General features: G+C 53.4%; 1 protein-coding gene across 9 annotated transcripts in view; it reads right to left on the minus strand.

Moving 5' to 3' along the window:
• OTOF (otoferlin) overlaps positions 1 to 25,243 on the minus strand; it is a 129,370-nt gene that overhangs the window by 28,681 nt on the left and 75,446 nt on the right. For 8 of the 9 annotated variants that reach the window (XM_064146568.1, XM_064146566.1, XM_064146565.1 and 5 more), the window contains 20 exons: positions 25,063 to 25,189; positions 23,467 to 23,521; positions 21,305 to 21,436; positions 20,800 to 20,862; positions 19,811 to 19,895; positions 18,295 to 18,454; positions 16,809 to 16,995; positions 16,181 to 16,367; positions 13,864 to 14,087; positions 13,157 to 13,265; positions 12,487 to 12,670; positions 10,362 to 10,482; positions 9,048 to 9,148; positions 8,447 to 8,537; positions 7,476 to 7,592; positions 6,027 to 6,179; positions 5,222 to 5,411; positions 4,732 to 4,856; positions 3,098 to 3,232; positions 2,026 to 2,187 (listed from right to left, as the gene is read on the minus strand). In XM_064146568.1, coding sequence (XP_064002638.1) covers positions 2,026 to 2,187; positions 3,098 to 3,232; positions 4,732 to 4,856; positions 5,222 to 5,411; positions 6,027 to 6,179; positions 7,476 to 7,592; positions 8,447 to 8,537; positions 9,048 to 9,148; positions 10,362 to 10,482; positions 12,487 to 12,670; positions 13,157 to 13,265; positions 13,864 to 14,087; positions 16,181 to 16,367; positions 16,809 to 16,995; positions 18,295 to 18,454; positions 19,811 to 19,895; positions 20,800 to 20,862; positions 21,305 to 21,436; positions 23,467 to 23,521; positions 25,063 to 25,189 — 2,708 coding nt within the window. Of the gene's footprint in view, positions 1 to 2,025; positions 2,188 to 3,097; positions 3,233 to 4,731; positions 4,857 to 5,221; positions 5,412 to 6,026; positions 6,180 to 7,475; positions 7,593 to 8,446; positions 8,538 to 9,047; positions 9,149 to 10,361; positions 10,483 to 12,486; positions 12,671 to 13,156; positions 13,266 to 13,863; positions 14,088 to 16,180; positions 16,368 to 16,808; positions 16,996 to 18,294; positions 18,455 to 19,810; positions 19,896 to 20,799; positions 20,863 to 21,304; positions 21,437 to 23,466; positions 23,522 to 25,062; positions 25,190 to 25,243 lie in introns of those variants that run through there. The other variant, XM_064146571.1, reaches the window with a different exon arrangement.

Raw genomic sequence — 25,243 nt, forward strand, 5'->3', positions numbered from 1 at the left:
TGACAACAACTTCCTAACAGCATCCAGCCTAGACCTCCCCTGGCACAACTTGACACTCTGTCCCCTTGTCCTGTTGCTGCTTGCCTGGCAGCAGAGCCCAACCCCACCTGGCTACAGCCTCCCTTCAGGGAGCTGCAGACAGCAATGAGGTCAGCCCTGAGCCTCCTCTTCTGCAGGCTGCACACCCCCAGCTCCCTCAGCCTCTCCTCACAGGGCTGTGCTCCAGGCCCCTCACCAGCTTCCTTGCCCTTCTCTGGACACCTTCCAGCACCTCAACATCTCTCTTGAATTGAGGAGCCCAGAACTGGACACAGCACTCAAGCTGTGGCCTCATCAGTGCTGAGTCCAGGGGCAGAATAACCTCCCTTGTCCTGCTGGCCACACTGCTCCTGATGCAGGCCAGGATGCCATTGGCTCTGCTGCCCACCTGGGCACACTGCTGCCTCATCTTCAGCTCCTATCTACCAGCATCCCCCAGGTCCTTCTCTTTCTGCCTGCCCTCAGCCACTCTGTCCCCAGCCTGTAGCACTACTTGGGGTTGTTGTGGCCAAAGTGTAGAACCCTGCCCTTGGCCTTGTCCAGTCTCATCCCATTGGCCTTTGCCCACCCATCCAGCCTGCTAAGGTCCCTCTTCAGGGCTCTCCTACCCTCCATCAGATCCACAGCTGCTCCTAGTTTGGTGTAATCTGCAAACTTACTGATGCTGGACTCAATCCCCTGGTCCAGATCATCAGTAAAGATGTTGAACAGGACTGGGCCTAGCACTGATCCTTGGGGAATACCACTGGTGCCAGCTGCCAACTGGATGTGGCATCATTCACCACCACTCTCTGGGCCTGGCCCTCCAGCCTGTTCTTGACCTATTTCAGAGTGTCCAAGCCAGGAGCTGCCAGCTTTGCCAGGAGCTTGTTGTGGCAGACAGTGTCAAAGGCTTTGCTGAAGTCCAGGTAGACTCCATCCACAGCCTGCCCCACAGTCACCAGGTGGGTAACCTGATCATAAAACGATCACATTTCTGTCTGCAACTACCTGAAGGGAGGCTGTAGCCAGGTGGGGTTGGGCTCTGCTGCCAGGCAAGCAGCAAGAGAAGAAGGGGACACGGTCTGGAGTTGTGGCAGGGGAGGTCTAGGCTGGATGTTGTTAGGAAGTTGTTGTCAGAGAGAGTGATTGTCATTGGAATGGGCTGCCCAGGGAGGTGGTGGAGTCTCTGTGCCTGGAGGTGTTGAAGCCAAGCCTGGCTGGGGCACTTAGTGCCATGGTCTGGTTGCTTGGCCAGAGCTGGGTGTGAAGTTGGACTGGCTGAGCCTGAAGTTCTCTTCCAGCCTGGTTGATTCTATGATTCTATGATCAGGTTGATTAGGCAGGACCTGCCCTTCCTAAAGCCATGGTGGCTGGGACTGATCCCGTGGCCATCCTGTAGGTACTTTGTGATGGCACTCAGGACAACCTGTCCCATGACCTTGCCTGGCACTGAGGTCAGAACCTTCCATCCTTCCCCTCCCTTGGCGTGGGGTAGCACTCAGGATAACCTGTCCCATGACCTTGCCTGGCACTGAGGTCAGAACCTTGTATCCTTCCTCTCCCTTGGCGTGGGGTGGCACTCAGGACAACCTGTCCCATGACCTTGGCTGGCACTGAGGTCAGAGCCTTGTATCCTTCCCTTCCCTTGGTGTGGGTTGGCACTCAGGACAACCTGTCCCATGACCTTGGCTGGTACTGAGGTCAGAACCTTGTATCCTTCCTCTCCCTTGGCGTGGGGTGGCACTCAGGACAACCTGTCCCATGACCTTGGCTGGCACTGAGGTCAGAACCTTGTATCCTTCCTCTCCCTTGGCGTGAGGTGGCACTCAGGACAGCCTGTCCCATGACCTTGGCTGGCACTGAGGTCAGAACGTTCCATCCTTCCCCTCCCTTGGCATGGGTTGGCACTCAGGACAGCCTGTCCCATGACCTTGGCTGGCACTGAGGTCAGAACCTTCCATCCTTCCCCTCCCTTGGCGTGGGGTGGCTTTGGGCAGCTGGTACCTGGAGCAGCTCGAAGGCAGCCAGCAGGTCTCCTGCCGTGGAGTTGCCCCGGTAGATCTGGTAGTACTCCAGCTGCGGGGGGAAGCGCGGGGGGCTGTAGTGTTCATCTGACATCTTCACCACTGGCTTGGCAAAAGTGCGGCCCATGAAGTCAGCTTTGCCCTGCAGAGATGGAGGCAGCACCTGAGCCTGTTAACCACACATGGGATCTCCCAAAGTCAGCCCCACAGCTCTCCCTATCACGGTTAGGATGGGACCAGCTTGGGACAAGGAAGCTCAGTGACAGCTTTTGCTCCTGGCTTCTTCGAACCAGGTGAAGGAGGTTGCCTAGGGCTGAGCCATGAAGGAAGTCAGGACTGAGCACCCTTCCTAAGGAGGTCAGGACTGAGCACCTTTCCTATGGAGGTCAGGACTGAGCACCCTTCCTAAGGAGGTCAGGACTGAGCACCTTTCCTATGGAGGTCAGGACTGAGCACTCTTCCTAGGGAGGTCAGGACTGAGCACCCTTCCTAGGGAGGTCAGGACTGAGCACCTTTCCTATGGAGGTCAGGACTGAGCACTCTTCCTAGGGAGGTCAGGACTGAGCACCCTTCCTAAGGAGGTCAGGACTGAGCACCCTTCCTAAGGAGGTCAGGACTGAGCACCTTTCCTAGGGAGGTCAGGACTGAGCACCCTTCCTAAGGAGGTCAGAACCGAGCACCCTTCCAAAGGAGGTCAGGACTGAGCATCCTTCCTAGGGAGGTCAGGACTGAGCACCCTTCCTAGGGAGGTCAGGACTGAGCATCTTTTCTAAAGGGAAAAACTCAAATGACATCTTCTGGCCTCCAGCCTCACAAAAGCTCTTGCTTGACTGTCCAAAACCGAGATATCATTACTCTGAACCTGAGGTCTAATGAGCAGCAGAGGCTGCTCATGCTGTGGGAGATACAGAAGAGACCATCTTCCAAGCTTGCAAGCTTTTCAGGAGAAAATCTTCTTCTCACATCCTCTGCACCATCTGCTTAGCCTCCAACTCAGGAGCTGTTGCAGCACCTCGATTGTGAACATTTGTTTTTGCTGGGATTCATCTTACCACTGTGTCCTGGTCGTAGATCTCAATGACAATGATGGGAGGGTCATCTCTCATCTCATGCACTTCTCCATATAGCTCTACGTTGTCAAAGACCAGCAGCTGGTCCCAGGTTGGGCAAAGGGTCTCGTTGAGAACCTGGAAGAATGAGAGAGAGATTTACTGCTCCAGATAGAGGCTAAGGCCTTGTGCAAGGGCAGCAGATGGGGCACTAGATTCATCTGCCTGGCAGCACTAGAAGGCTCTTGCACATGTTTTTGGGCCATGTTGGTCCATGTTGGTCCAACAGCAGGCAAGCAGACAAAAGGTATGTCATAGAATCATAGAATCAAGCAGGCTGGAAGAGACCTCCAAGCTCAGCCAGTCCAACCTAGCACCCAGCCCTGGCCAAGCAACCAGACCATGGCACTAAGTGCCTCAGCCAGGCTTGGCTTCAACACCTCCAGGCACAGAGACTCCACCACCTCCCTGGGCAGCCCATTCCAATGCCAATCACTCTCTCTGACAACAACTTCCTAACAACATCCAGCCTAGACCTCCCCTGACACAACTTGACACTCTGTCCCCTTCTTCTCTTGCTGCTTGCCTGGCAGAAGAGCCCAACCCCACCTGGCTACAGCCTCCCTTCAGGCAGTTGCAGACAGCAATGAGGTCAGCCCTGAGCCTCCTCTGCTGCAGGCTGCACACCCCCAGCTCCCTCAGCCTCTCCTCACAGGGCTGTGCTCCAGGACCCTCCCCACCATCCTTGCCCTTCTCTGGACACCTTCCAGCACCTCAGCATCTCTCTTGAATTGAGGAGCCCACAACTGGACACAGCACTCAAGGTGTGGCCTGAGCAGTGCTGAGTCCAGGGTCAGAATAACCTCCCTTGTCCTGCTGGCCACACTGCTCCTGATCCAGACCAGGATGCCATTGGCTCTCCTGCCCACCTGGGCACACTGCTGGCTCATCTTCAGCTACTCTCTACCAGCATCCCCAGGTCCCTCTCTGCCTGGCTGCTCTCAGCCACTCTGTCCCCAGCCTGTAGTGCTGCTTGGGGTTGTTGTGGCCAAAGTGTAGAACCCTGCCCTTGGCCTTGTTCAATCTCATCCCATTGGCCTCTGACCACCCATCCAGCCTGCCAAGGTCCCTCTTCAGGGCTCTCCTACCCTCCAACAGCTCCACACCTGCTGCTAGCTTGGTGTCATCTGCAAACTTACTGCTGCAGGACTGAGTCCCCTGCTCCAGATCATCAATAAAGATATTGAACAGGACTGGGCCCAGAGAATGGGTTGGGTTGGGAGGAATCTTAAAGATCATCCAGTTCCAAGCCCCTGCCATGAGCAGCCCTCAGCCCGGGAAGACACAAAGAAACACTTCACTGTGATCCACTTTCTCCTGACCAGGCAGGTGGATCATAGCCACAGGGTCATGAGATAGCTCTGTAGTGATGGACATGGCATTGAGGGTGCTTCTGGGGAAGGGGTTCCTGCAGGCAACCATGTCCTAGTGCTGTGGCTGCTTTCCCATCCCAGGATCCTGTGATCAAGCCAATCCTTGCCTCACTGGCACTCACAAGACATGTCACAGGGAAGGAGGATGGATATGGCATATGTAACATCAAAGCCCAACTTTCCAGCTCAGGAGATGGTGTTTACCTCAGTGCACTGGCTCTGGGAGATGAAGAAGACTCTTGCAAAGGGGTCTGAGAGGCCACTACTGTCAGCTGCAAATAAACTCCTGGCCTGGTACATGTGGGCTCGTAGCTGGAAAACTTGTTTTTCTGTCAGACAGAGAAGTGAGATGGTTTGAGAGACAACCCTGAAGCCCTCAGGAAAATGCTTTTGCCCAGGGCCAGCACTGGTGAAGGCTACAGGCTGAAAGCATAAGTCCCAAATAGATGTGGACTCCCCTCAGGCTGGGACAAATGGAATCCATAGAATCATAGAATCAAGCAGGTTGGAAGAGACCTCCAAGCTCATCCAGTCCAACCTAGCACCCAGCCCTAGCCAATCAACCAGACCATGGCACTAAGTGCCTCATTCCTCCTTGGCTTCTGGAAGCCCTTGGTCCAAATGACGAAGCCAAGCTCCCTCCTGCCCTCTCTGCCTCCTGTCCCCAGACCCACTACAAGCAGGAAGTTCTTACTGGTGTAAAGGAGGCTGATGGGTGGGAAGGATGGCAGGTTTTGGCCTCTGGCAGTCTTCTTCTCCTCAAAGCCACAGGGCAGGCCACTCAAGAAGTCTTTACGCTGTTTATTGAGGCCCAGCCACAAGTACATCTCCATCTTGGCCTGAACGGTCCAGCCAGCAGGTCCAAAGCCTCTCTTCCCAGGTAGCTGGGCACAAAGAACAAAGAGAGTTTACCTGGGTCTAGAGAAGGCCCTAGAGGTGGCCAGACCACTTTGTGCAGCATTTAGCTCCTGGTACACTTGTAGCAGTCAGCACTGGAGCTCCTGGTGCACCTTTAAGGCTTGTACCTTAAACCCAGCAACTCAGCCCTCATCTTTTTGGCTCATGACACTACTCTGGCTCTTCTTCCCACCATGTTGGCTTCCTCTTTCTATGCCAGCATCCTCTTTTGTGGCCACCTGGATCAAAGACTGGATTTCTCACTCACTGGGCAAAGTTAGTGGTTCACACTTCATAGCAGCAGACTTCCACCCTGACCTTTGGAGTCTGGTGTCTCACCTTAGAATCACAGAATCAACCAGGTTGGAAGAGACCTCCAAGATCATCCAGTCCAACCTAGCACCCAGCCCTGGCCACTCAACCAAACCATGGCACCAAGTGCCTCATCCAGTCTTTTCTTGAACACCTCCAGGGATGGATATTCAGACCACAGCAAAAATGGACTCACAGCTCTCCCATCTCCACCTCCCACTCTCCCAGCCTGCCTTTCCTCCATCTCCCTCCTGTGGGCTGCAGCTCCCTCACAAAAGGCAGCCTGGCACCTTGAGAAAGATGGTCTTCACTTTGGCGCAGTCCTTGCCCATCTCCTCATCCACAATGGAGTAGAGGATGTCCTTGGAAGGGATTCGGGCATAGGCAATGCGCTTGTTGTTGCTCATCATCCAGATGAAGACGTCAGGAATGGTGTGCTGGGGCTGTGAACAGCAGCAAAGACACTCCTCAGTGTCTCAGCATCGAGGCACCAGCAGGGCTGGAGACCTTCTGAAGACAAAGTCAACAGATGCCACAGAAGATCACAGTATTATCAGGGTTGGAAGAGACCTCACAGATCATCAAGTCCAACCCTTTACCACAGAGCTCAAGGCCAGACCATGGCACCAAGTGCCACGTCCAATCCTGCCTTGAACAGCTCCAGGGACGGCGACTCCACCACCTCCCCGGGCAGCCCATTCCAGTGTCCAATGACTCTCTCAGGGAAGAACTTTCTCCTCACCTCCAGCCTACATCTCCCCTGGCACAGCCTGAGGCTGTGTCCTCTTGTTCTGGTGCTGGCCACCTGAGAGAAGAGAGCAACCTCCTCCTGGCCACAACCTCCCCTCAGGTAGCTGTAGACAGCAATAAGGTCACCCCTGAGCCTCCTCTTCTCCAGGCTAACCAATCCCAGCTCCCTCAGCCTCTCCTCGTAGGGCTGTGCTCAAGGCCTCTCCCCAGCCTCGTCGCCCTTCTCTGGACACGCTCAAGCATCTCAATGTCCCTCCTAAACTGGGGGGCTCAGAACTGAACACAGCACTCAAGGTGTGGTCTAACCAGGGCAGAGTACAGGGGCAGAATGACCTCCCTGCTCCTGCTGACCACACCATTCCTGATGCAGGCCAGGATGCCACTGGCTCTCTTGGCCACCTGGGCACACTGCTGGCTCATGTTCAGGCGGGTATCAATCAGCACCCCCAGATCCCTCTCTGTCTGGCTGCTCTCCAGCCACTCTGACCCCAGCCTGTATCTCTGCATGGGGTTGCTGTGGCCAAAGTGCAGCACCTCACTTGGAGCTATTGAATGCCATCCCCTTGGACTCTGCCCATCTGTCCAGGAGGATGTAGCTGCTGCCCGTTACGGTCACTGGAATGGTTTTGGGGCACTCAGTGCTGCCTAAGAGAAGAAGCTGCTCAGAGTGAAGATCAGCAAGTTGAAGCTCATCAGAGAAGAAATCAGGGTTTGATTTATTGTAGTTCTAAAAGCAAATGTACTTTTGCATTAGAACAGCAGGGCTTGTTTTGGTTGGAAGAGACCTTTAAGATCTTCAAGTCCAAGCATTAACCCAGCACTGCCAGGTCACTACTAAACCCTGTCCCTCAGCCACCACAGGAATGTGGCCTCACAGTCAGAAGGCAAACAGTCTCCTGGGGTGCAGAAAGAAGAGTGTGAGCAGAAGAGGGCTTCTCTTCCCCCTCTTCTGCACTAAAGAGGCCACATCCACAGATGGAGCAACTCACCTCGTCTGCCAGGAACCGGAGCTTCTGCAGGAAGTTTTGCACCAGCTTCAGCTTGTCCTTCATGGTGTTCTTCTTCACCTGTGACCTCAGAGTTGTGGCTTGCTGCCCCATGTTCTCCTGTGGTTAAACAGAGAGTATGCAACATCATATGGGGAGGGGCAGAATGAAGCATAGAGGAGGCAGCAGCACCAGGCAGGTTCTGAACGTTTGGGAAGGGCTGGTGAGTAGGCAGATGCCTTAGTCCCACCATGTGGGACAGAGGTCTGTGGTGATGGCACTTCTGACACTCCTTGATCATGCTCTGCAGGATGTAGGGAAAGGTTCCTGACGATGCAGAGGCAACTGTCAGACTGTCCCAGTGGAAGGAGTGCAGGACACAGAGGTGGCAGCTGTGCTTAGGGCATTTTGGGATGGCTTCTAGCCTGGCAAGAGGCCCTTTTGATTCTGCTGTAACTCCGCACCAGACCATTCAGAAAAGGGGACGTGGAGGCTTTCACATGTTAAATTCAGCCCTGCTGGAGCTGGTGGCTTTGGACAGCTGGCTGAGCCACCTGCTCTTTGGACATCCAGCTCCTTTGAGTCACAGAATCATAGAATCAAGCAGGTTGGAAGAGACCTCCAAGATCAGCCACTCCAACCTAGCACCCAGCCCTGCACAAGCAACCAGACCATGGCACTAAGTGCCTCAGCCAGGCTTGGCTTCAACACCTCCAGGCATGGAGACTCCACCACCTCCCTGGGCAGCCCATTCCAATGCCAATCACTCTCTCTGCCAACAACTTCCTCCTAACATCCAGCCTAGACCTCCCCTGGCTCCCATGCAAGACCCAAATGATTTGAGCTCCTCTATAACAAAATATACCTCAGACTCTCAACCCACAGAGCCTGGAAATCAACATGCCTATGGACCAAAGATCCCCACTCCACTGAGAAGCTCCAGTCAATTCCCTGCTTGGCTCAATCCCACTTACCAGCTCCCTCATGCAGGACTTGAGCCTCTCCCTGTCCAGCCTTGTGCGGGAGGAGTGATGCTGGTCCTTGTCAGCCAGCGTCACGAAGCGCCTGGTGGAAAAGGTCAGCAGCATGAATCCCACAGGAGCCCATGGGGTCTCCTCAAAGAGCCACGGCCAGCTGGGGCTCTGCCAGCAGGGGAGCACCTCAGTGGAGGACAATTTGCTCACTTTCCCCAGTCTGCAACACAATTCTAGCAAGTGGCCTGTTTGCACCCAACGTTGAGCGTGGTGCATGGGGAGAAGGTGAGGATCAGTTTCCAGCCCACATAGCTGAGGCTTTCACCATTCCTTTGGCATCTGAGGGTTATACATGTGAATGCCACCTCATCGTGCCCCAAGCCAAAGGGCAGCTGATTGTGTCAATCATAGAATCAACCTGGTTGGAAGAGACCTCCAGGATCATCCAGTCTGACCTAGCACCCTGTCCAATCAACTAGAGCATGGCACTAAGTGCCTCATCCAGTTGTGATTAAATTCTTGCCCACCTTTCAGAGGATAAGGGGTCTCTAGGGCATCAGAAGGGTCTGCAATGTGCTGCCTTTGCCCATGCTGTACTCACAAGCATCCACTGCTCAGCTCCTCCAAGACCCCTCGGAGCCGTCGCTCTGGGTGTGGCTTCTCTGTCTTGATCATTTCCTGCACATCGTTGAGACCTTCCTCCTGCAGCACAGAAAGGGAGGACTGGTGAGGTGGTGATGGGGAAGAGCACCTCAAAGTGCCCTCTGAGGCTCAAACCTGCCTAAAACAGCCAGTGGGGAATATCTAATGCTTCTCCAGTTCTGCTGGCCTTGGAGCTTGGGTCTAGCATGAATTTGGCTGTAGGGACCTGGCTCTAGGTAATAGAATCAATCAGGTTGGAAGAGAGCTCCAAGTTCATCCACTCCAACCTAGCACCCAGCCCTGGCCAACCAACCAGACCATGGCACTAAGTGCCTCAGCCAGGCTTGGCTTCAACACCTCCAGGCACAGCAACTCCACCACCTCCCTGGGCAGCCCATTCCAATGCCAATCACTCTCTCTGACAACAACTTCCTAACAACATCCAGCCTAGACCTCCCCTGACACAACTCCAGACTGTGTCCCCTTGTTCTATTGCTGCTCGCCTGGCAGCAGAGCCCAACCCCACCTGGCTACAGCCTCCCTTCAGGGAGTTGCAGACAGCAATGAGGTCAGCCCTGAGCCTCCTCTTCTGCAGGCTGCACACCCCCAGCTCCCTCAGCCTCTCCTCACAGGGCTGTGCTCCAGGCCCCTCACCACCTTCCTTGTCCTTCTCTGGACACCTTCCAGCACCTCAACATCTCTCTTGAATTGAGGAGCCCAGAACTGGACACAGCACTCCAGGTGTGGCCTGATCAGTGCTGAGTCCAGGGTCAGAATAACCTCCCTTGTCCTGCTGGCCACACTGCTCCTGATCCAGGACATTGGAATGGCTCCACCACCCTCCAGGACAGTAGATAATCAAGGTCCACACCATCTTGACTGTACCTACCAGGCTCTCCCTTTGCAGATCCTGCACCAGGGAGTTGTCACAAAGGAACCATGGGGATTAGCTGAGCCTCTTAAGGAGGTTCTGCCACACAAGGAGTTCCTCCCCACAGTGCAGGAGAACAAAACTTTCCTACAACTGCTCTTTTTGGTGGGGACACCTGGATATGACCCACAGAAATTCCAGTGAGCTCCTAAGGTGTGGACATCATGGAAGGTTTAGCATCAGGAAACTTCTCCTTTCTGGCCCAGGTTTGCTAGTAGGTCCTTGCATGGTTTGTCCCTGCTTTAAGTCAAGCTGTGGAGATGTACAGGGAGCCTGGATGTGCCTCATGCCAACCTCAAGCCCCAAGCTGTCTCCTCCTCTCCCTCACTGCTCTGTACTTACCAGCTTGTCTGCAATCTTGTCCATGATGTTGGCATTGTACAGCCTGCGGCGCTGGTCCTGCCACCAGCTCTTGATATAGATGCAGGGCTTCTTCTCAAAGTATGGCAGGTGGAAGTAGTTCCTGCAAGAGGAGACAGAAGAGATGCTCCATGGTGCCAGGAACAGATCCTGTCCCACAACTCTCCTGGAGAGGCAATGCTATGGTGATGAGCATGGTATATAGGAGGTCAAGTGTGGGAGGGAGGTGGTCTGAAGTGAACTGCACCTTGATAACAGAGGCTCTAGCTCTAACATCACTCTTCCCAACACCAGCCCTGGAGTGGATGGGCACATTACCCAAGGATTTGCAAACTTACTGTCTCAGACCTGCTGGCCCATAGAGTAACCAGAGAAGCTTCTCCCACCTCACTTACAGCCCAGCGAAGAGCAAACACCTCCAGAGTGGCAGCAGCATGAGCAGGGTTAAAAAGGGTAACCAGAGCATTAACACCATTTCCTGAATGGTGGTGAGCACCTCCTAGAGCCCCCTGGCCTTTGCAGCAGGAGGTCTCTGTCATATTGCCTACAGGAGGGCTGGGGAGGGACTACTTACAAGGTGTTGTAAGGACAGGATGAGGAGGAATGGGTTTAAACTGGCAGAGGGGAGATTCAAACTAGATGTTAGGAGGAAGTTCTTTCCAGTGAGGGTGGTGAGACACTGGCACAGCTTGCTCAAGGAGGCTGTGGCTGCTCCCTCCCTGGAAGTGTTGAAAGCCAGCTTGGATGAGGCTTTGAGCAACCTGTTCTAGTGGGAGGTGTCCCTGCCTATGGCAGAGGGTTGGAACTGGATGATGCTTGAGATCCCTTCCAACCTAAACCATTCTATGACAGGTTTCCATGTGTTGGTGAGATGAAGTGGTAGATACAATGACAAAAGTGTTAAGGATGAGGGTGAAAAAGAAGATGCCCCATCCCTGGCAATAGTGCAGGTCAGGTTAGATGGGGCTTTGAGCAGCCTGATGTAGCTGAAGATGTCCCTGCTGACTGCAGGGGGGTTGGACTAGATGACCTTTAAAGATCTCTTCCAACCCAAACCATTCTGTGGTAGCCTTGGTACAGGTAAAGGAAGGATGAAGCTGAAGAATGGGTCTGTGCCTGAGGCTATCTGGGATCCACCTAGTGTGAAGGGCACTGCAGATCCTGCTGCACCTGGGATCACTCGGTTCAGGAATCAGCTTTGGCTTGTCCTTCTGAAGTCATCTGGGTAGTGCCAGCCAGAAGGTGTCATCAGAGCCTCATGGCTGAGCCTGAAGCTTCCAGTTTAAGAAAGACAGGGAACTACTGGAGAGTTCAGCAGAGGCTACAAAGGTGCTGAAGGGACTGGAGCATTTCTCTGAGGAGGAAAGGCTGAGAGACCTGAGGCTGCTTAGCCTGGAGAAGAGCAGCCTGAGAGAGGACCTTCTCAGTGCTCATCAGTAGCTAAAGGGTGGGTGGCAGAAGCATGGGGCCAGACTCTCCAGTGGTGCCCTGCAACAGCACAAGTGGCAGTGGGCATGGCCTGGAACCCAGGAGGCTCCACCTGAACGTGAGGAGAAACTTCATCTTTGGGCATGCCAGATCCCTGGAAGAAGCTTCCCAGAGACAGAATCAGTCAGGGTTGGAAGGGACCCCAAGGACCATCTAATTCCAAACCCCCTGCCATGGGCAAGGACATCCTACCCTAGATCAGGCTGGCCAAAGCCTCATCCAACCTGATCTAGGGTAGGGTGTCCCTGCTCATTGACACTGTGGAGTCTCCTTCTCTGGAGAGATTCCAATCCCACCTGTACATTGATTTGCCATGGGAATGGGCTGCCCCATTCCTCACCCAGGGAGGTGGTGGAGTCACTGTCCCTGGAGGTGTTGAAGCCAAGACTGGCTGAAGCACTTAGTGCCATGGTCTGGTTGCTTGGCCAGGGCTGGGTGCTAGGTTGGAGTGGCTGAGCTTGGAGGTCTCTTCCAACCTGCTTGATTCTATGGTTCTATGATCTTGGGGAACAGAGGGGTTGATTGGATGATCCCCAGAGCTTTCTTCCAACCCCTACCATTCCGTGATCTCTGTGGTCTCTGTCTGGTGGCTCCTCAGTGGCCAGTCAGACACACTTACCTGTCTGTGACCAGGGGCTTCATGGGCTGAGTTGAAGAAACAGAAACCAGCTCTCCACTCTCATCGCCCTCATCCTCACTTGAGTTCTGGAGCAGCTCAGACTCCTCCTCATCCCCATCCCCTCCTTCTTTCTTCCTTCTTAGCATGGGTTTGGTCATGCCATCGATCTGGTTCCCATAGTTACCTCAAGAGGGAAAAACAAAGTGAACTCATCTCACAGGATTGTCACTCCAGCCAGGCTCCATCTCTTGGCTTTAGTTCAGGTCAGGGAGTAGTTTCCTCTGTACAGCCTGTGGCTGGCAGTGGAGTTGAACTCTTTGAATCTATGCCCAGGAGCCATAAATCAGTGATGAGTGTCTGCCTCCTGCTCACATCCCCTCTCAAGCCAGTAGGGATAAACATCTTCCCTTTGGTGGTCAGCCTCAAGAGACATAAAACTAAGGTGAGAGGGTGAGTGGTTCCCCTGGCCATGGCATGGCAAGCACACAGCAGATGGTTTGGGCCCACTTGTGCTTAACAAGTAGTCATCACCTTCTTGCTGGAATGAGAGCCATGCATGCACTAGCATGGGTTGGTGTTGCAATTGGGGAAGAAGCCCTGCTGTCTGCCTTGGATCCTGTGTTTCTCACCAGGAGTGCTTCAGAACCACCCTCCTTCAAAACCAACCAACCTATTGTGACTTCAAAGTTGATGGCTTTGTCCCCAATCTTCCTGTCGATCATGGTGGCTTCCAGGAAGGCTCCAAAGAGAAAGAACTCCTCCATCTTCCCTGTGCAGGTCTGCAGGAGAAAACATGGGGGTCAGGGCTTTGAGATCAGGCAAAGGGACAAGCTACCTAGGAGGGAGCTACAAGGCAGAGGTGTACATCACCTGGCACCTCTGAGCACTTTGATGGGCTTTTTGAAGGTGAGAAGTTACTGCTCAGACTTTATAGAGGACCACAAAGGTTTTCTCTCCTCCAGGGTCAGCCAATTTTATCTTCACTGCAGAGACTTTAGGTATTCATTTCAAATTAACATTATAGGCTAACATTAAAATGTGTTGGGATCAATTACTCCTTACAGGTGAAGGAACTGTCTGATGGATGAGCTTGGAGGTCTCTTCCAACCTGGTTGATTCTATGATTCCACATTCAGGAGTGCAAGCCTGAGTTCACTCACAGATTGGATGAACCAAACCACGTTGAGCCATTTTGTGTCAGGAAACAGCTGTTAAGTTTCTCTGACCACTTCCATCCTGCCAGAGTTTGTTGGGAAATAGACCACATTTAGGGCAACACCAAGTGGAATCCTCAGTTTGTGAGCCTGAAGATGGTTAAATCAGTGGCCTGAGACCCAAGACTCACTGCTGGCACCTGTAGGGTTAGGGGTGACTTACATCAGCAACTGATGTGGCCTGCTCAACTTGCACCTCGGTGGAGCCATTGATCTCTGGGTTGGTGGTATCCAAGATCTCCACAGCAAGACCCATCAGAAGCCTGGCCCGGAAGGAGACCCCTTCACCCAGCCCTTCATTCAGCTCCTGGTGCTCATCCATCAGGGTGTAGTTCCTGGTGGAACCATACATGTTCACCCATGCGGGGCCAAAGGTGGGCAGGAAGCCTACGGAAGAGCAGATGAGCAGGTGAAGAAGAGGGCCAAGCAAGGAGCAGGGAACATCTTTGCCTCTGGACACAAACTCTCCTGTGGACTGGCATCACTTTCCTGATCTGTGCACAGTGATGCAGGCCAGATATGTGTGTGTGGGCATGGAGATGCATGGTTGCCACCACACTGGGCAAGTTATTCAGTGTGAGAGGCAAAAAGAAAGGACTCCTCTATTGGTCCCTTTTCCTGAGCCATCTTTGGTGTCACACTGGTCACACCAGAAGCTACTCAACATGAGAGTCAAGAAGAAAGGACTCCTCTATTAGTCCCCTTTCCAGAGTCATCTTTGGTTTCACACTGGTCAGATCAGAAGCTACTCAGTGTGAGAGGCAAGAAGAAAGGAGTCCTGTACTGGTTCCCTTTCCAGAGCCATCTTTGGTTTCACACTGGTCACACCAGAAGCTACTCAATGTGAGAGTCAAGAAGAAAGGACTCCTCTATTAGTCCCCTTTTCAGAGTCATCTTTGGTTTCACACTGGTCAGACCAGAAGCTACTCAGTGTGAGAGTCAAGAAGAAAGGACTCCTCTACTGGTTCCCTTTCCAGAGCCATCTTTGGTTTCACACTGGTCACACCAGAAGCTACTCAGTGTGAGAGTCAAGAAGAAAGGACTCCTCTATTAGTCCCCTTTTCCTGAGCCATCTTTGGTTTCACACTGGTCACACCAGAAGCTACTCAATGTGAGAGTCAAGAAGAAAGGACTCCTCTATTAGTCTCCTTTCCAGAGCCATCTTTGGTTTCACACTGGTCACACCAGAAGCTACTCAGTGTGAGAGTCAAGAAGAAAGGACTCCTCTATTACTCCCCTTTTCAGAGTCATCTTTGGTTTCACACTGCTCACACCAGAAGCTACTCAACATGAGAGTCAAGAAAGGACTCCTCTATTAGTCTCCTTTTCAGAGTCATCTTTGGTTTCACACTGGTCAGACCAGAAGCTACTCAGTGTGAGAGTCAAGAAGAAAGGAGTCCTCTACTGGTTCCCTTTCCAGAGCCATTTTTGGTGCCACACTGGTCCTACCACGTGTGTGCATGAGGGAGCCTGTCAGATATTCATCTTTTCATGCAAGGATGGTTTTGTTCTGTGCTGTCTTTGCTTTCAAGTGGCAGAGTGGAGGCTTGTGGCAGGGCTTGATTTTCAAGGAGTCCATGGCCACAACAACCCCATGCAGAGATACAGGCTGGGGTCGGAGTGGCTGGAGAGCAGCCAGACAGAGAGGGATCTGGGGGTGCTGATTGATACCCGCCTGAACATGAGCCAGCAGTGTGCCCAGGTGGCCAAGAGAGCCAGTGGCATCCTGGCCTGCATCAGGAATGGTGTGGCCAGCAGGAGCAGAGAGGTCATTCTGCCCCTGTACTCTGCACTGGTTAGACCACACCTTGAGTACTGTGTTCAGTTCTGGGCCCCCCAGTTTAGGAGGGACATTGAGATGCTTGAGAGTGTCCAGAGAAGGGCAATGAGGCTGGGGAGAGGCCTTGAGCACAGCCCTACGAGGAGAGGCTGAGGGAGCTGGGATTGGTTAGCCTGGAGAAGAGGAGGCTCAGGGGAGACCTTATTGCTGTCTACAGCTACCTGAGGGGTGGTTGTGGCCAGGAGGAGGTTGCTCTCTTCTCTCAGGTGGCCAGCACCAGAACGAGAGGACACAGCCTCAGGCTGTGCCAGGGGAGATTTAGGCTGGAGGTGAGGAGAAAGTTCTTCACTGAGTCATTGGACACTGGAATGGGCTGCCCGGGGAGGTGGTGGAGTCGCCGTCCCTGGAGCTGTTCAAGGCAGGACTGGACGTGGCACTTGGTGCCATGGTCTGGCCTTGAGCTCTGTGGTAAAGGGTTGGACTTGATGATCTGTGAGGTCTCTGCCAACCTTGGTGATACTGTGAGACTGTGACACTGTGATACTCTGATACTGTGACTATGTCCTGTGACTGCAGAAAACCGCTGCAGCGAATCCAGCTCTCTCCAGCTGCACACTAAGCAGCAGCTCTCTCCAGGTGTGGAGAAGGAGCTCTCTGCCATGAAGAAGGTGTCTCAGTCTGCCCCCAAGCTCAGCTTTACCTTTGTCTCCTTCGTTGGAGATCTTGCGCAGATCGATGAAGTGGGTCCCGATGGCCACATCGTTGACCTTGTCCGAGTCTCGGATCTGGATCTTGATCCTCTTGCAGAGTGGTGGGAACATCTCTGTGAAGACTATCTGCTCGTTCCAGAGAGGCTCATAGCTGCTCTTTTGCACAGAAGTCTTCCCCTGATGAGTGGGAGGAGATAGATATCAGACAAAGGTTTGAGGTCCCGAGCTGGCCCTCGCAAGCTGAGCTGCTCCCTTGCTAACGGCCACTGAACCACCCATGCTGCTCTCCCAAGTAACAACCTCCTTGTTCAGCTGCAGAGTCTGCACAAGAAAGGGGAAGCACAGCAAAGAAAGAGGCTTTGCTATGTACCTCACCATCTCCAGAGATGGTTGTGGTCTCTGCTTCTCTGGAGGCCTTCAAGACCCCATTTGCATGCATTACTGAGCAACCTGCACTAGATTTTGGTCCTGCTCTGCCAAGGGAGCTGGACTTGATCACTGGAGGTCCCTTCCAACCCCTAACATCCTGTCATCTACATACCAGATCATCTCTGGCCATCTGTGTCTTGCTCACATTACCTCTCAGGGTCTCCCTGTTACTGCAAGCAGCTCGCTCACCTTCTGGCCTGCAAAGACCACCTGCACATAGGGGTCTACCAAGTCCTTGTTCTCCCCAATGAGAGCCTTCTTCACATTGGCCATGATGCTGGTGTTCATACGGGGAAGTCCTTCTGCTCGATAGATCTTGATGTAGAAGCGAGCCCATTGCCTCTCTGCAGGGACCCCATCTGGCAGGAGGAGGTTCCTGCAGTGCCAGCAGATAGGTTTCAAGTCAACCACTGGAGCCTGCAGGTTCCTCAAGAGAAGTTTACCAAAGAGGGAACCCCACCTTCTGAGAACAAGCTCTGTGGCAGTGGAAAGAAAACCATTTCTGCAGCCATACAGTTTACTGCTGTTCTGTTTTTGCCTCTCCTGTTTTGGGGTGTGAGGTGGTGGTTTCAAAAAGAAGGTGTCAGAGTTGATCCTTAAAAGGTGCCCCATGGACAATGTCCATTCCACTAAAGGGATGTAAACAATTTCTTCCCCAAAAGGTTTGTCAAGGTCTGGAACAGGCTGCCCAAGGCAGTGGTTCATGGAGGGATTTAAAAGCTCAGTAGATGTGGTGCTGGAGGACATGGTTTAGTGGTGATCTGGAGCTGGACTTAAAGGTATCTTTAAGCAAATCTATTCTATGATTCTACAGTCATTATTGCCAGGGGAGTCTGGAAGACAAATCCAACACCTAAAGCAGGTCAGATGAATGGTATGTTAGAAGACCACGAGATGGGTACAGAACTGGCTTGGTGGCTGCACCCAAAGAGTGGCTGCCAATGGCTCCATGGCCAAGTGGAGGCCAGGGACAAGCAGAGTCCCTCAGGGGTCAGTCCTGGCACCAGTCTTGTTCAGCATCTCTGTGGGTGCCATGGACAGAGGCACTGAGTGCAGCCTCAGCAAGTTTGCTGAGCACACCAAGCTGTGTGGTGCAGCAGCCAGGCTGGAGGGCAGGGATCCATCCAGAGGGAGCTGCACAGGCTGCAGAGGTGGGCACAAGCCAAGCTCAGGAGGTTCAACAAGAGCAAGGGCAAGGTCCTGCAGCTGGGTGGAGGCAATGGCAAGCAGAAATGCAGGCTGGGCAGTGAGTGTCTGGAGAGCAGCCCTGAGGAGAGGCACTTGGGGGTGCTGCTGGAGGAGAAGCTGAGCAGGAGCCAGCAGTGTACACTTGCAGCCCAGAAAGCCAAGCAGAGCCTGGGCTGCATCAGGAGAAGTGGAGGGTGGTGAGACACTTGCACAGGTTGCCCAGGGAGGTTGTGGCTGCTCTCTCCTTGGAGGTGTTCAGGTCCAGGTTGGATGAGGTCTTGAGTGACCTGTTCTAGTGGGAGGTGACCCTCCTTATGGTGGGAGGTTGGAACAGGATGATCCTTGAGGTTCCTTCCAACCTAAACCATTCTATGATTCTATGACCTCTTCTAGTGGGAGGTGTCCCTCCTTATGGTGGGGGGTTGGAACAGGATGGTCCTTGAGGTCCCTTCCAGTCTAAACCGTTGTATGATTCTGAGATCCTTACCCTTCAATATCATCCTCCTCTGTCTCATTGGCTTTGTGTGGCGTCTTGATGTTGTCCCCTTTCCCTACCACAGCGATGTCACACTTGAGGTAACCTTTCAGCCCAGCAGTGAGATCCTCAGGGTCAGAAAGGATGGCCCATTTGTGGTAGAACTGGTGCTCTGCAAGCCAGGGTACAAGACAGCCATTTGTCAGAACAAGACACAGCAATTACCTTGAGGACTGGAGACATCTTTCTGCTGGAGTGCAGTGACCTGCAGATAACATCTAACAGACATCTTTGAGGCTGAGGAATTCAGACAGAAAGCCCTGAAAAATTCATTAGGAAGAGGTGTCTGATGTTGGAGATAGAGAGTACACAGTGAGCCCAAGTGGCCAAACAAGCCAAAGGCATCCTGGCTTAGAAATGCTGTGGCCAGCAGCAATAGGGAGGTGATTGTCACCCTGCACTTGGCATTGCTGAGGCCACATCTCGAGTATTGTGGTCAGTTTTGGGCACCTCAATACAAGAGGGATGTGGAGGTGCTGGTATGAGTGCAGAGGAGGGCAAGGAAGCTGGAGAAGGGCCTGGAGAAGGAATCTTATGAGGAGTGACTGAAGGAGCTGAGGATGGTTAGCCTGAAAGAAGAGGAGGCTGAGGGGAGACCTCATCACTGTCTGCAGCTACCTGAAAGGACATTGTGGAGAAGTTGAAGATGTTTTTCACTCACAGGTGGAGGGTGGTGAGACACTGGCACAGGTTGCCCAGGGAGGTTGTGCCTGCTCTCTCCCTGGAGGTGTTCAAGCCCAGGTTCGATGAGGTCTGGAGTGACCTGTTCTAGTGGGAGGTGTCCCTGCCTGTGGTGGAGGGTTGGAACTAGATAATCTTTGAGGTCCCTTCCAATCTAATCCATTCTATGATTCTATTCACAGGTAAATAGTGATAGAACAAGAGGGAATGGCCTAAAGCTGTGACTGGATAGGTTTAGACTGGATATTAGGGGGAAAAATCATGGAAAGAGTGTTCAGGCATTGGAATGAGTTGCCCAGGGATCATAGGATCACAGATGTTAGGGGTTGGAGGGGACCCAAGGAGATCATCGAGTCCAGCCCCCCTGCCAGAGCAGGACCACACAATCTGGCACAGATCACAGAGGAACACATCCAGACAGGCCTGGAAAGTCTCCAGAGAAGGAGACTCCACAGCCTCTCTGGGGAGACTCTTCCAGTGAGGTGGTTGAATCACCAACCCTGGATGTGTTTGAAAGTCATAGAATCAGTCAGGGTTGGAAGGGACCACAAGGATCATCCAGTTCCAACCTCCCTGCCATGGGCAGGGACACCCTACCCTAGCTCAGGCTGGCCAGAGCTGATAGCTCAGATACTAAAACCAAGACAGAAAAGCATCACCTCTGAAAAGCTGCTTCCCAGCACGTTATAAGCTCTAACCTGTCCTCATGCAGGACATGTCCTCACCTCCCTCCACCCAGCTATGGTCTGAGCCATCACTGAGCAGGCTGCAAACCACATGTACCTACCAGGCTGGGTATAAACTGTTCCAACATCCATCTTGAAGGAGCCGACCAAAGTCCCACTGCGCAGGAGGTTTTTGGAGTGGATCACCTGGGCAATGAGAGATGAGAAGGGGTCAGAACTTTGTACTTGCCCTGGAGCCATGAGGTTCTTCCTAGAGATGTTCAGTGTCAGAGGGGATAGGAGCTGATGCACTTAGTCTGTGCAGTCTGAATCTCCCCTCTTTTAGACTAAAACCATCCAGAGCCTGGGCTGCAGCAGCAGAAGTGTGGCCAGCAGGGCCAGGGAGGGGATTCTCCCCCTCTGCTGTGCTCTGCTGAGACCCCATCTGGAGTATTGCAGCCAGCTCTGGAGCCTCTATTCCAAGAGGACTGTGGAGATGCTGGAATGTGTCCAGAGCAGGGCCAGGAGGATGCTCAGAGGGCTGCAGCAGCTCTGCTGTGAGCACAGACTGAAAGAGTTGGGGCTGTTGAGTCCGGTGAAGAGGAGGCTCCCAGGTGACCTTCTTGTGGCCTTCCAGGATGTGAAGGGGGCTACAAAACAGCTGGGGAGGGACTTTTGAGGCTGTGAGGGAGTGGCAGGAGTGGGGGGAATGGAGCAAAGCTGGAGGTGGGGAGCTTGAGAGTGGAGGTGAGGAGGAAGTTGTTGAGCATGAGAGTGGTGAGAGGCTGGACTGGGTTGCCCAGGGAGGTGGTTGAGGCCCCATGGCTGGAGGTGTTTGAGGCCAGGCTGTGTGAGGCTGTGTGCAGCCTGCTCTAGGGGACTTTATTGTGGCCTTCCAGTATCTGAAGGGGACCTACAGGCAAGCTGCTGAGGGACTTTTTAGGATGTCAGGTAGTGATAGGGCTAGGGGGAAAGGAGCAAAACTAGAAGTGAGGACATTCTGATTGGACATTAGGCAGGGGGGTTGGAGTTAGATGATCCTTGTGGTCCCTTCCAACCCCGACTGATGCTGTGCAAGCCCCAAAAGTGCAAGGCAGCCATGTTCACTTACAGAGAGCTTGATGATCTTGTCAAACATGACATCTGGGGGCACGTGGAAGTCAAAGACGAAGTACTGCAAGGGAAAGAGCAATCATGAAGGCAGGAGAGCTGGAGAGAGATCATTCATTGTAATGCACTGTTCCCCTTCAAGCCCCAGCTGGAGAAACTGCCACTGCCAGGAGGAGCAACCTGGACCATACATCAGAGCAAGGCCAGATCCGTGGGAGACCCAGCACTGAGATATCTCAGGTCTGACTCTGCAGGCTGGGCAGCTAGAAGGAGTCCCTAACTTCTCAGAAGAGCTGAGCATAATTTAGCAGAGCTGAAGGGAGAGCACTTAGTACCACTTGGCAAAATAGCAGAGGGCAAAGGCTTTGTCTCTTCTGAGTGGTTTGAGATGTCATCTGACTCCACAAGGGAGGGCAGCAGAAAAAGCCTCAAATGACAAGAAAATACATTTAATTGACTGAGAGCAATGAGAGCCCTGAGCCAGCATCACTGGAGGGCAGACTCACCTCGTTGTAATAAGGACAATTGGTAGATTCCTTCATGGATGTGTATTTCTTCTCCTCTCCAACCTCCACGCACACCACAGGGTCCATGTTGAGCCCCACCAGCTGCCGTGCCTCAATGATGGTGATGCTGACCTGTGGGGAAGGGATCTGTCCAGAGGGAGCTGCACAGCTGCAGAGGTGGGCACAAGCCAAGCTCAGGAGGTTCAACAAGAGCAAGGGCAAGGTCCTGCAGCTGGGTGGAGGCAATGCCAAGCAGAAATGCAGGCTGGGCAGTGAGTGTCTGGAGAGCAGCCCTGAGGAGAGGCACTTGGGGGTGCTGCTGGAGGAGAAGCTGAGCAGGAGCCAGCAGTGTGCACTTGCAGCCCAGAAAGCCAAGCAGAGCCTGGGCTGCAGCAGCAGAAGTGTGGCCAGCAGGGCCAGGGAGGGGATTCTCCCCCTCTGCTGTGCTCTGCTGAGACCCCACCTGGAGTACTGCATCCAGCTCTGGAGCCTCTGTTCCAAGAGGGCTGTGGAGATGCTGGAGAGTGTCCAGAGCAGGGCCAGGAGGATGCTGAGAGGGCTGCAGCAGCTCTGCTGTGAGCACAGACTGAAAGAGTTGGGGCTGTGCAGGCTGCAGGAGAGGAGGCTCCCAGGTGACCTTCTTGTGGCCTTCCAGGAGCTGAAGTGGGCTACAAAAAAAGCTCTGGAGGGACTTTTGAGGCTGTCAGAGGGGAATGGAGCAAAGTCGGACATAGGGAGACAGAGTGGAGGTGAGGAGGAAGTTGTTGAGCAGGAGAGTGGTGAGAGGCTGGACTGGGCTGCCCAGGGAGGTGGTTGAGGCCCCATGGCTGGAGGTGTTTGAGGCCAGGCTGTGTGAGGCTGTGTGCAGGCTGCTCTAGGGTAGGGTGTCCCTGGGCATGGCAGGGGGGTTGGAACTGGCTGCTCCTTGTGGTCCCTTCCAACCCTGACTGATTAATAGTGCCCAGTACAGGGGGATGCTTGTTGCCCTAATGAAAGCTCTTGGAGAAGAAGAGAAATGTGTTAGAGACAGCTTGTTTCAATCACAGGTTAATTTGGGCTTTCTGAGCTTCACCTGCTGGAGAACAAAATGAGCTAATTACCAGGCCAAGGGGATGAGATTAAACAAGGTCAAGTGCAGGGTTCTACACTTGGGCCACAACAACCCCAAGTAGTGCTACAGACTGGGGACAGAGTGGCTGAGAGCAGGCAGGCAGAGAGGGAGCTGGGGGTGTTGGTAGATAGTAGCTGAAGATGAGGCAGCAGTGTGCCCAGGTGGGCAGCAGAGCCAATGGCATCCTGGGCTGGATCAGGAGCAGTGTGGCCAGCAGGACAGGGGAGGTTATTCTGCCCCTGGACTCAGCACTGCTCAGGCCACACCTTGAGTGCTGTGTCCAGTTCTGGGCTCCTCAATTCAAGAGAGATGTTGAGGTGCTGGAAGGTGTCCAGAGAAGGGCAAGGAAGGTGGCGAGGGTCCTGGAGCACAGCCCTGTGAGGAGAGGCTGAGGGAGCTGGGGGTGTGCAGCCTGCAGAAGAGGAGGCTCAGGGCAGACCTCATTGGTGTCTACAACTACCTGAAGGGAGGTTGTAGCCAGGTGAGGGTTTGTCTCTTCTCCGAGGCAAGCAGCAACAGAACAAAGGGACACAGTCTCAAGTTATGTTGGGGGAGGTCTAGGCTGGATGTTAGGAGGAAGTTCTTCACAGAGAGAGTGATTGGCATTGGAATGGGCTGCCCAGGGAGGTGGTGGAGTCTCTGTGCCTGGAGGTGTTGAAGCCAAGCCTGGCTGAGGCACTTAGTGCCATGGTCTGGTTGCTTGGGCAGGGCTGGGTGCTAGGTTGGAGTGGATTATCTTGGAGGGGTCTCTTCCAGCCTGGCTGATTCTGTGATTCTCTGATTTTAACCCTGAGCTCACTGTTCCACAATGCACACCTCAGCTCTGGGCATGTTGTGCTTTGTGCACATAGTAAGAGGATGTGGCAGCCTGGGACAGGGTTTAATGCCCATGGTAGGGTTAGGCTGATGGTTGGACTCTGTTATCATCGAGGTCTTTTCCAACCCAAACAATTCTATGGTTCTGTGAACTTCTTCCCTAAAAAAAAGTCCTTCCATGCCTACGGTTGTGACCTGTGTGAGCTGAGGTTAGCAGCACCACTCTGTTACCTACCTGGTAATCCATTGGCCTCCCAGCGCTTGGCTCCATTTTGATGTCAGGCTTGGACCTTTGGAGGGGCAGAATAAACCTTCAGTCAAACCACAGGTGGACTTAGGAATCCTTGAATTGTTGACTTACAATCACTGAATCACTGAATGGGTTTGGTTGGCAGGACCCTTTCAAGGTCATCTAGTCCAACCTCCTTGCAGTCAGCAGGGGAAGGTTGCTCAGAGCCCTGCCCAATATGATCTAAGTGACTTGGGCCAGTGTCTCACCACCCTCAGTGTAAAAAATGTCTTCCTTCTCTCTAATTTGAATCTTTCCTTTTTGAGTTTAAACCATCACCCCTTGAACTGTCACAACAGGCCCTGATAAAAAGTCCATGCCTGGTTTTGTGTCTTGCTTGTCCAGATGCCTCTGTATGGATCCCATCCCTCCAGAACATCAACTACACCACTCAACTTGGTGTCTCCTTGCTGAGAGTGCACTTGAACCCACTGGCTATGTCACTGATGATATTAAACAGCACTGTTGCCAGTATGGGTCCTTGAAGGACACTGCTTGTCACCAGTCTTCACCTGAACATTGACCTGCTGACCACTGCCATCTGGATGTGGCCATCCAACCAATTCCTCATCTACTGAAGATCATGGAGCCATTGAATCAGTTAGAGTTGGAAGGGACCACAAGGAGCAGCCAGTTCCAACCCCCCTGCCATGCCCAGGGACACCCTACCCTAGAGCAGCCTGCACACAGCCTCACACAGCCTGGCCTCAAACACCTCCAGCCATGGGGCCTCAACCACCTCCCTGGGCAACCCAGTCCAGCCTCTCACCACTCTCATGCTCAGCAACTTCCTCCTCACCTCCACTCTCAAGCTCCCCACCTCTAGCTTTGCTCTATTCCCCCCACTCCTGCCACTTCCTTGCAGCCTCAAAGGTCCCTCCCCAGCTTTTCTGGGGGCTCCCTTCAGATCCTGGAAGGCCACAAGAAGGTCACCTGGGAGCCTCCTCTGCTCCAGACTGCACAGCCCCAACTCTTTCAGTCTGTGCTCACAGCAGAGCTGCTGCAGCCTCTCAGCATCCTCCTGGCCCTGCTCTGGACACACTCCAGCATCTCCGCATCCCTCTTGGAATAGAGGCTCCAGAACTGGATGCAGTACTCCAGGTGGGGTCTCAGCAGAGCACAGCAGAGGGGGAGAATCCCCTCCCTGGCCCTGCTGGCCACACTTCTCATGATCCCACCCATCCAATCCATATCCCTCTGCAGCTCGTGCAAGCTGCCACAAAGAATTTGCAGGGTCACTCCTCGAAGCTCCTGCCCTCTAGGAACCTGGTGGTGAAACACCCAAGAGCATTGATCCTCTTTCATAAAATCATAGAATCACAGAATCAAGCAGGTTGGAAGAGACCTCCAAGATCATCCAGTCCAACCTGCACCCAGCTCTATCCAGTCAACTAGACCATGGCACTAAGTGCCTCAGCCAGGCTTTTCTTTGCAGGAGGTCAGGTGTTACAGTTCCACAGGGCAATGAGACTTCCAGCACACCCCCATCTCAGTGGCTGTGGGGTGTCTGTCAGCATGCACAAGCTCACATCTGATCCTCACCTCTTATTTGAGACATTGGTGGTGACAGCAGTGACAGAGGCCAAGGAGATGGTGTCTGGCTCCAGTCCACCTGTGTGTCTCATGGCTTTGCGGTCCAGGTCTTCTGTCTCCAAAACAGCAGGTTCATCTGCATGGAGGAGACAAAAGAAGGTCTGTTTTTTGTTTCCACTCTGTGAATAAT

Source organism: Pogoniulus pusillus, chromosome 7 (assembly GCF_015220805.1).
Source record: "Pogoniulus pusillus isolate bPogPus1 chromosome 7, bPogPus1.pri, whole genome shotgun sequence".
Classification (NCBI taxonomy): domain Eukaryota; kingdom Metazoa; phylum Chordata; class Aves; order Piciformes; family Lybiidae; genus Pogoniulus; species Pogoniulus pusillus.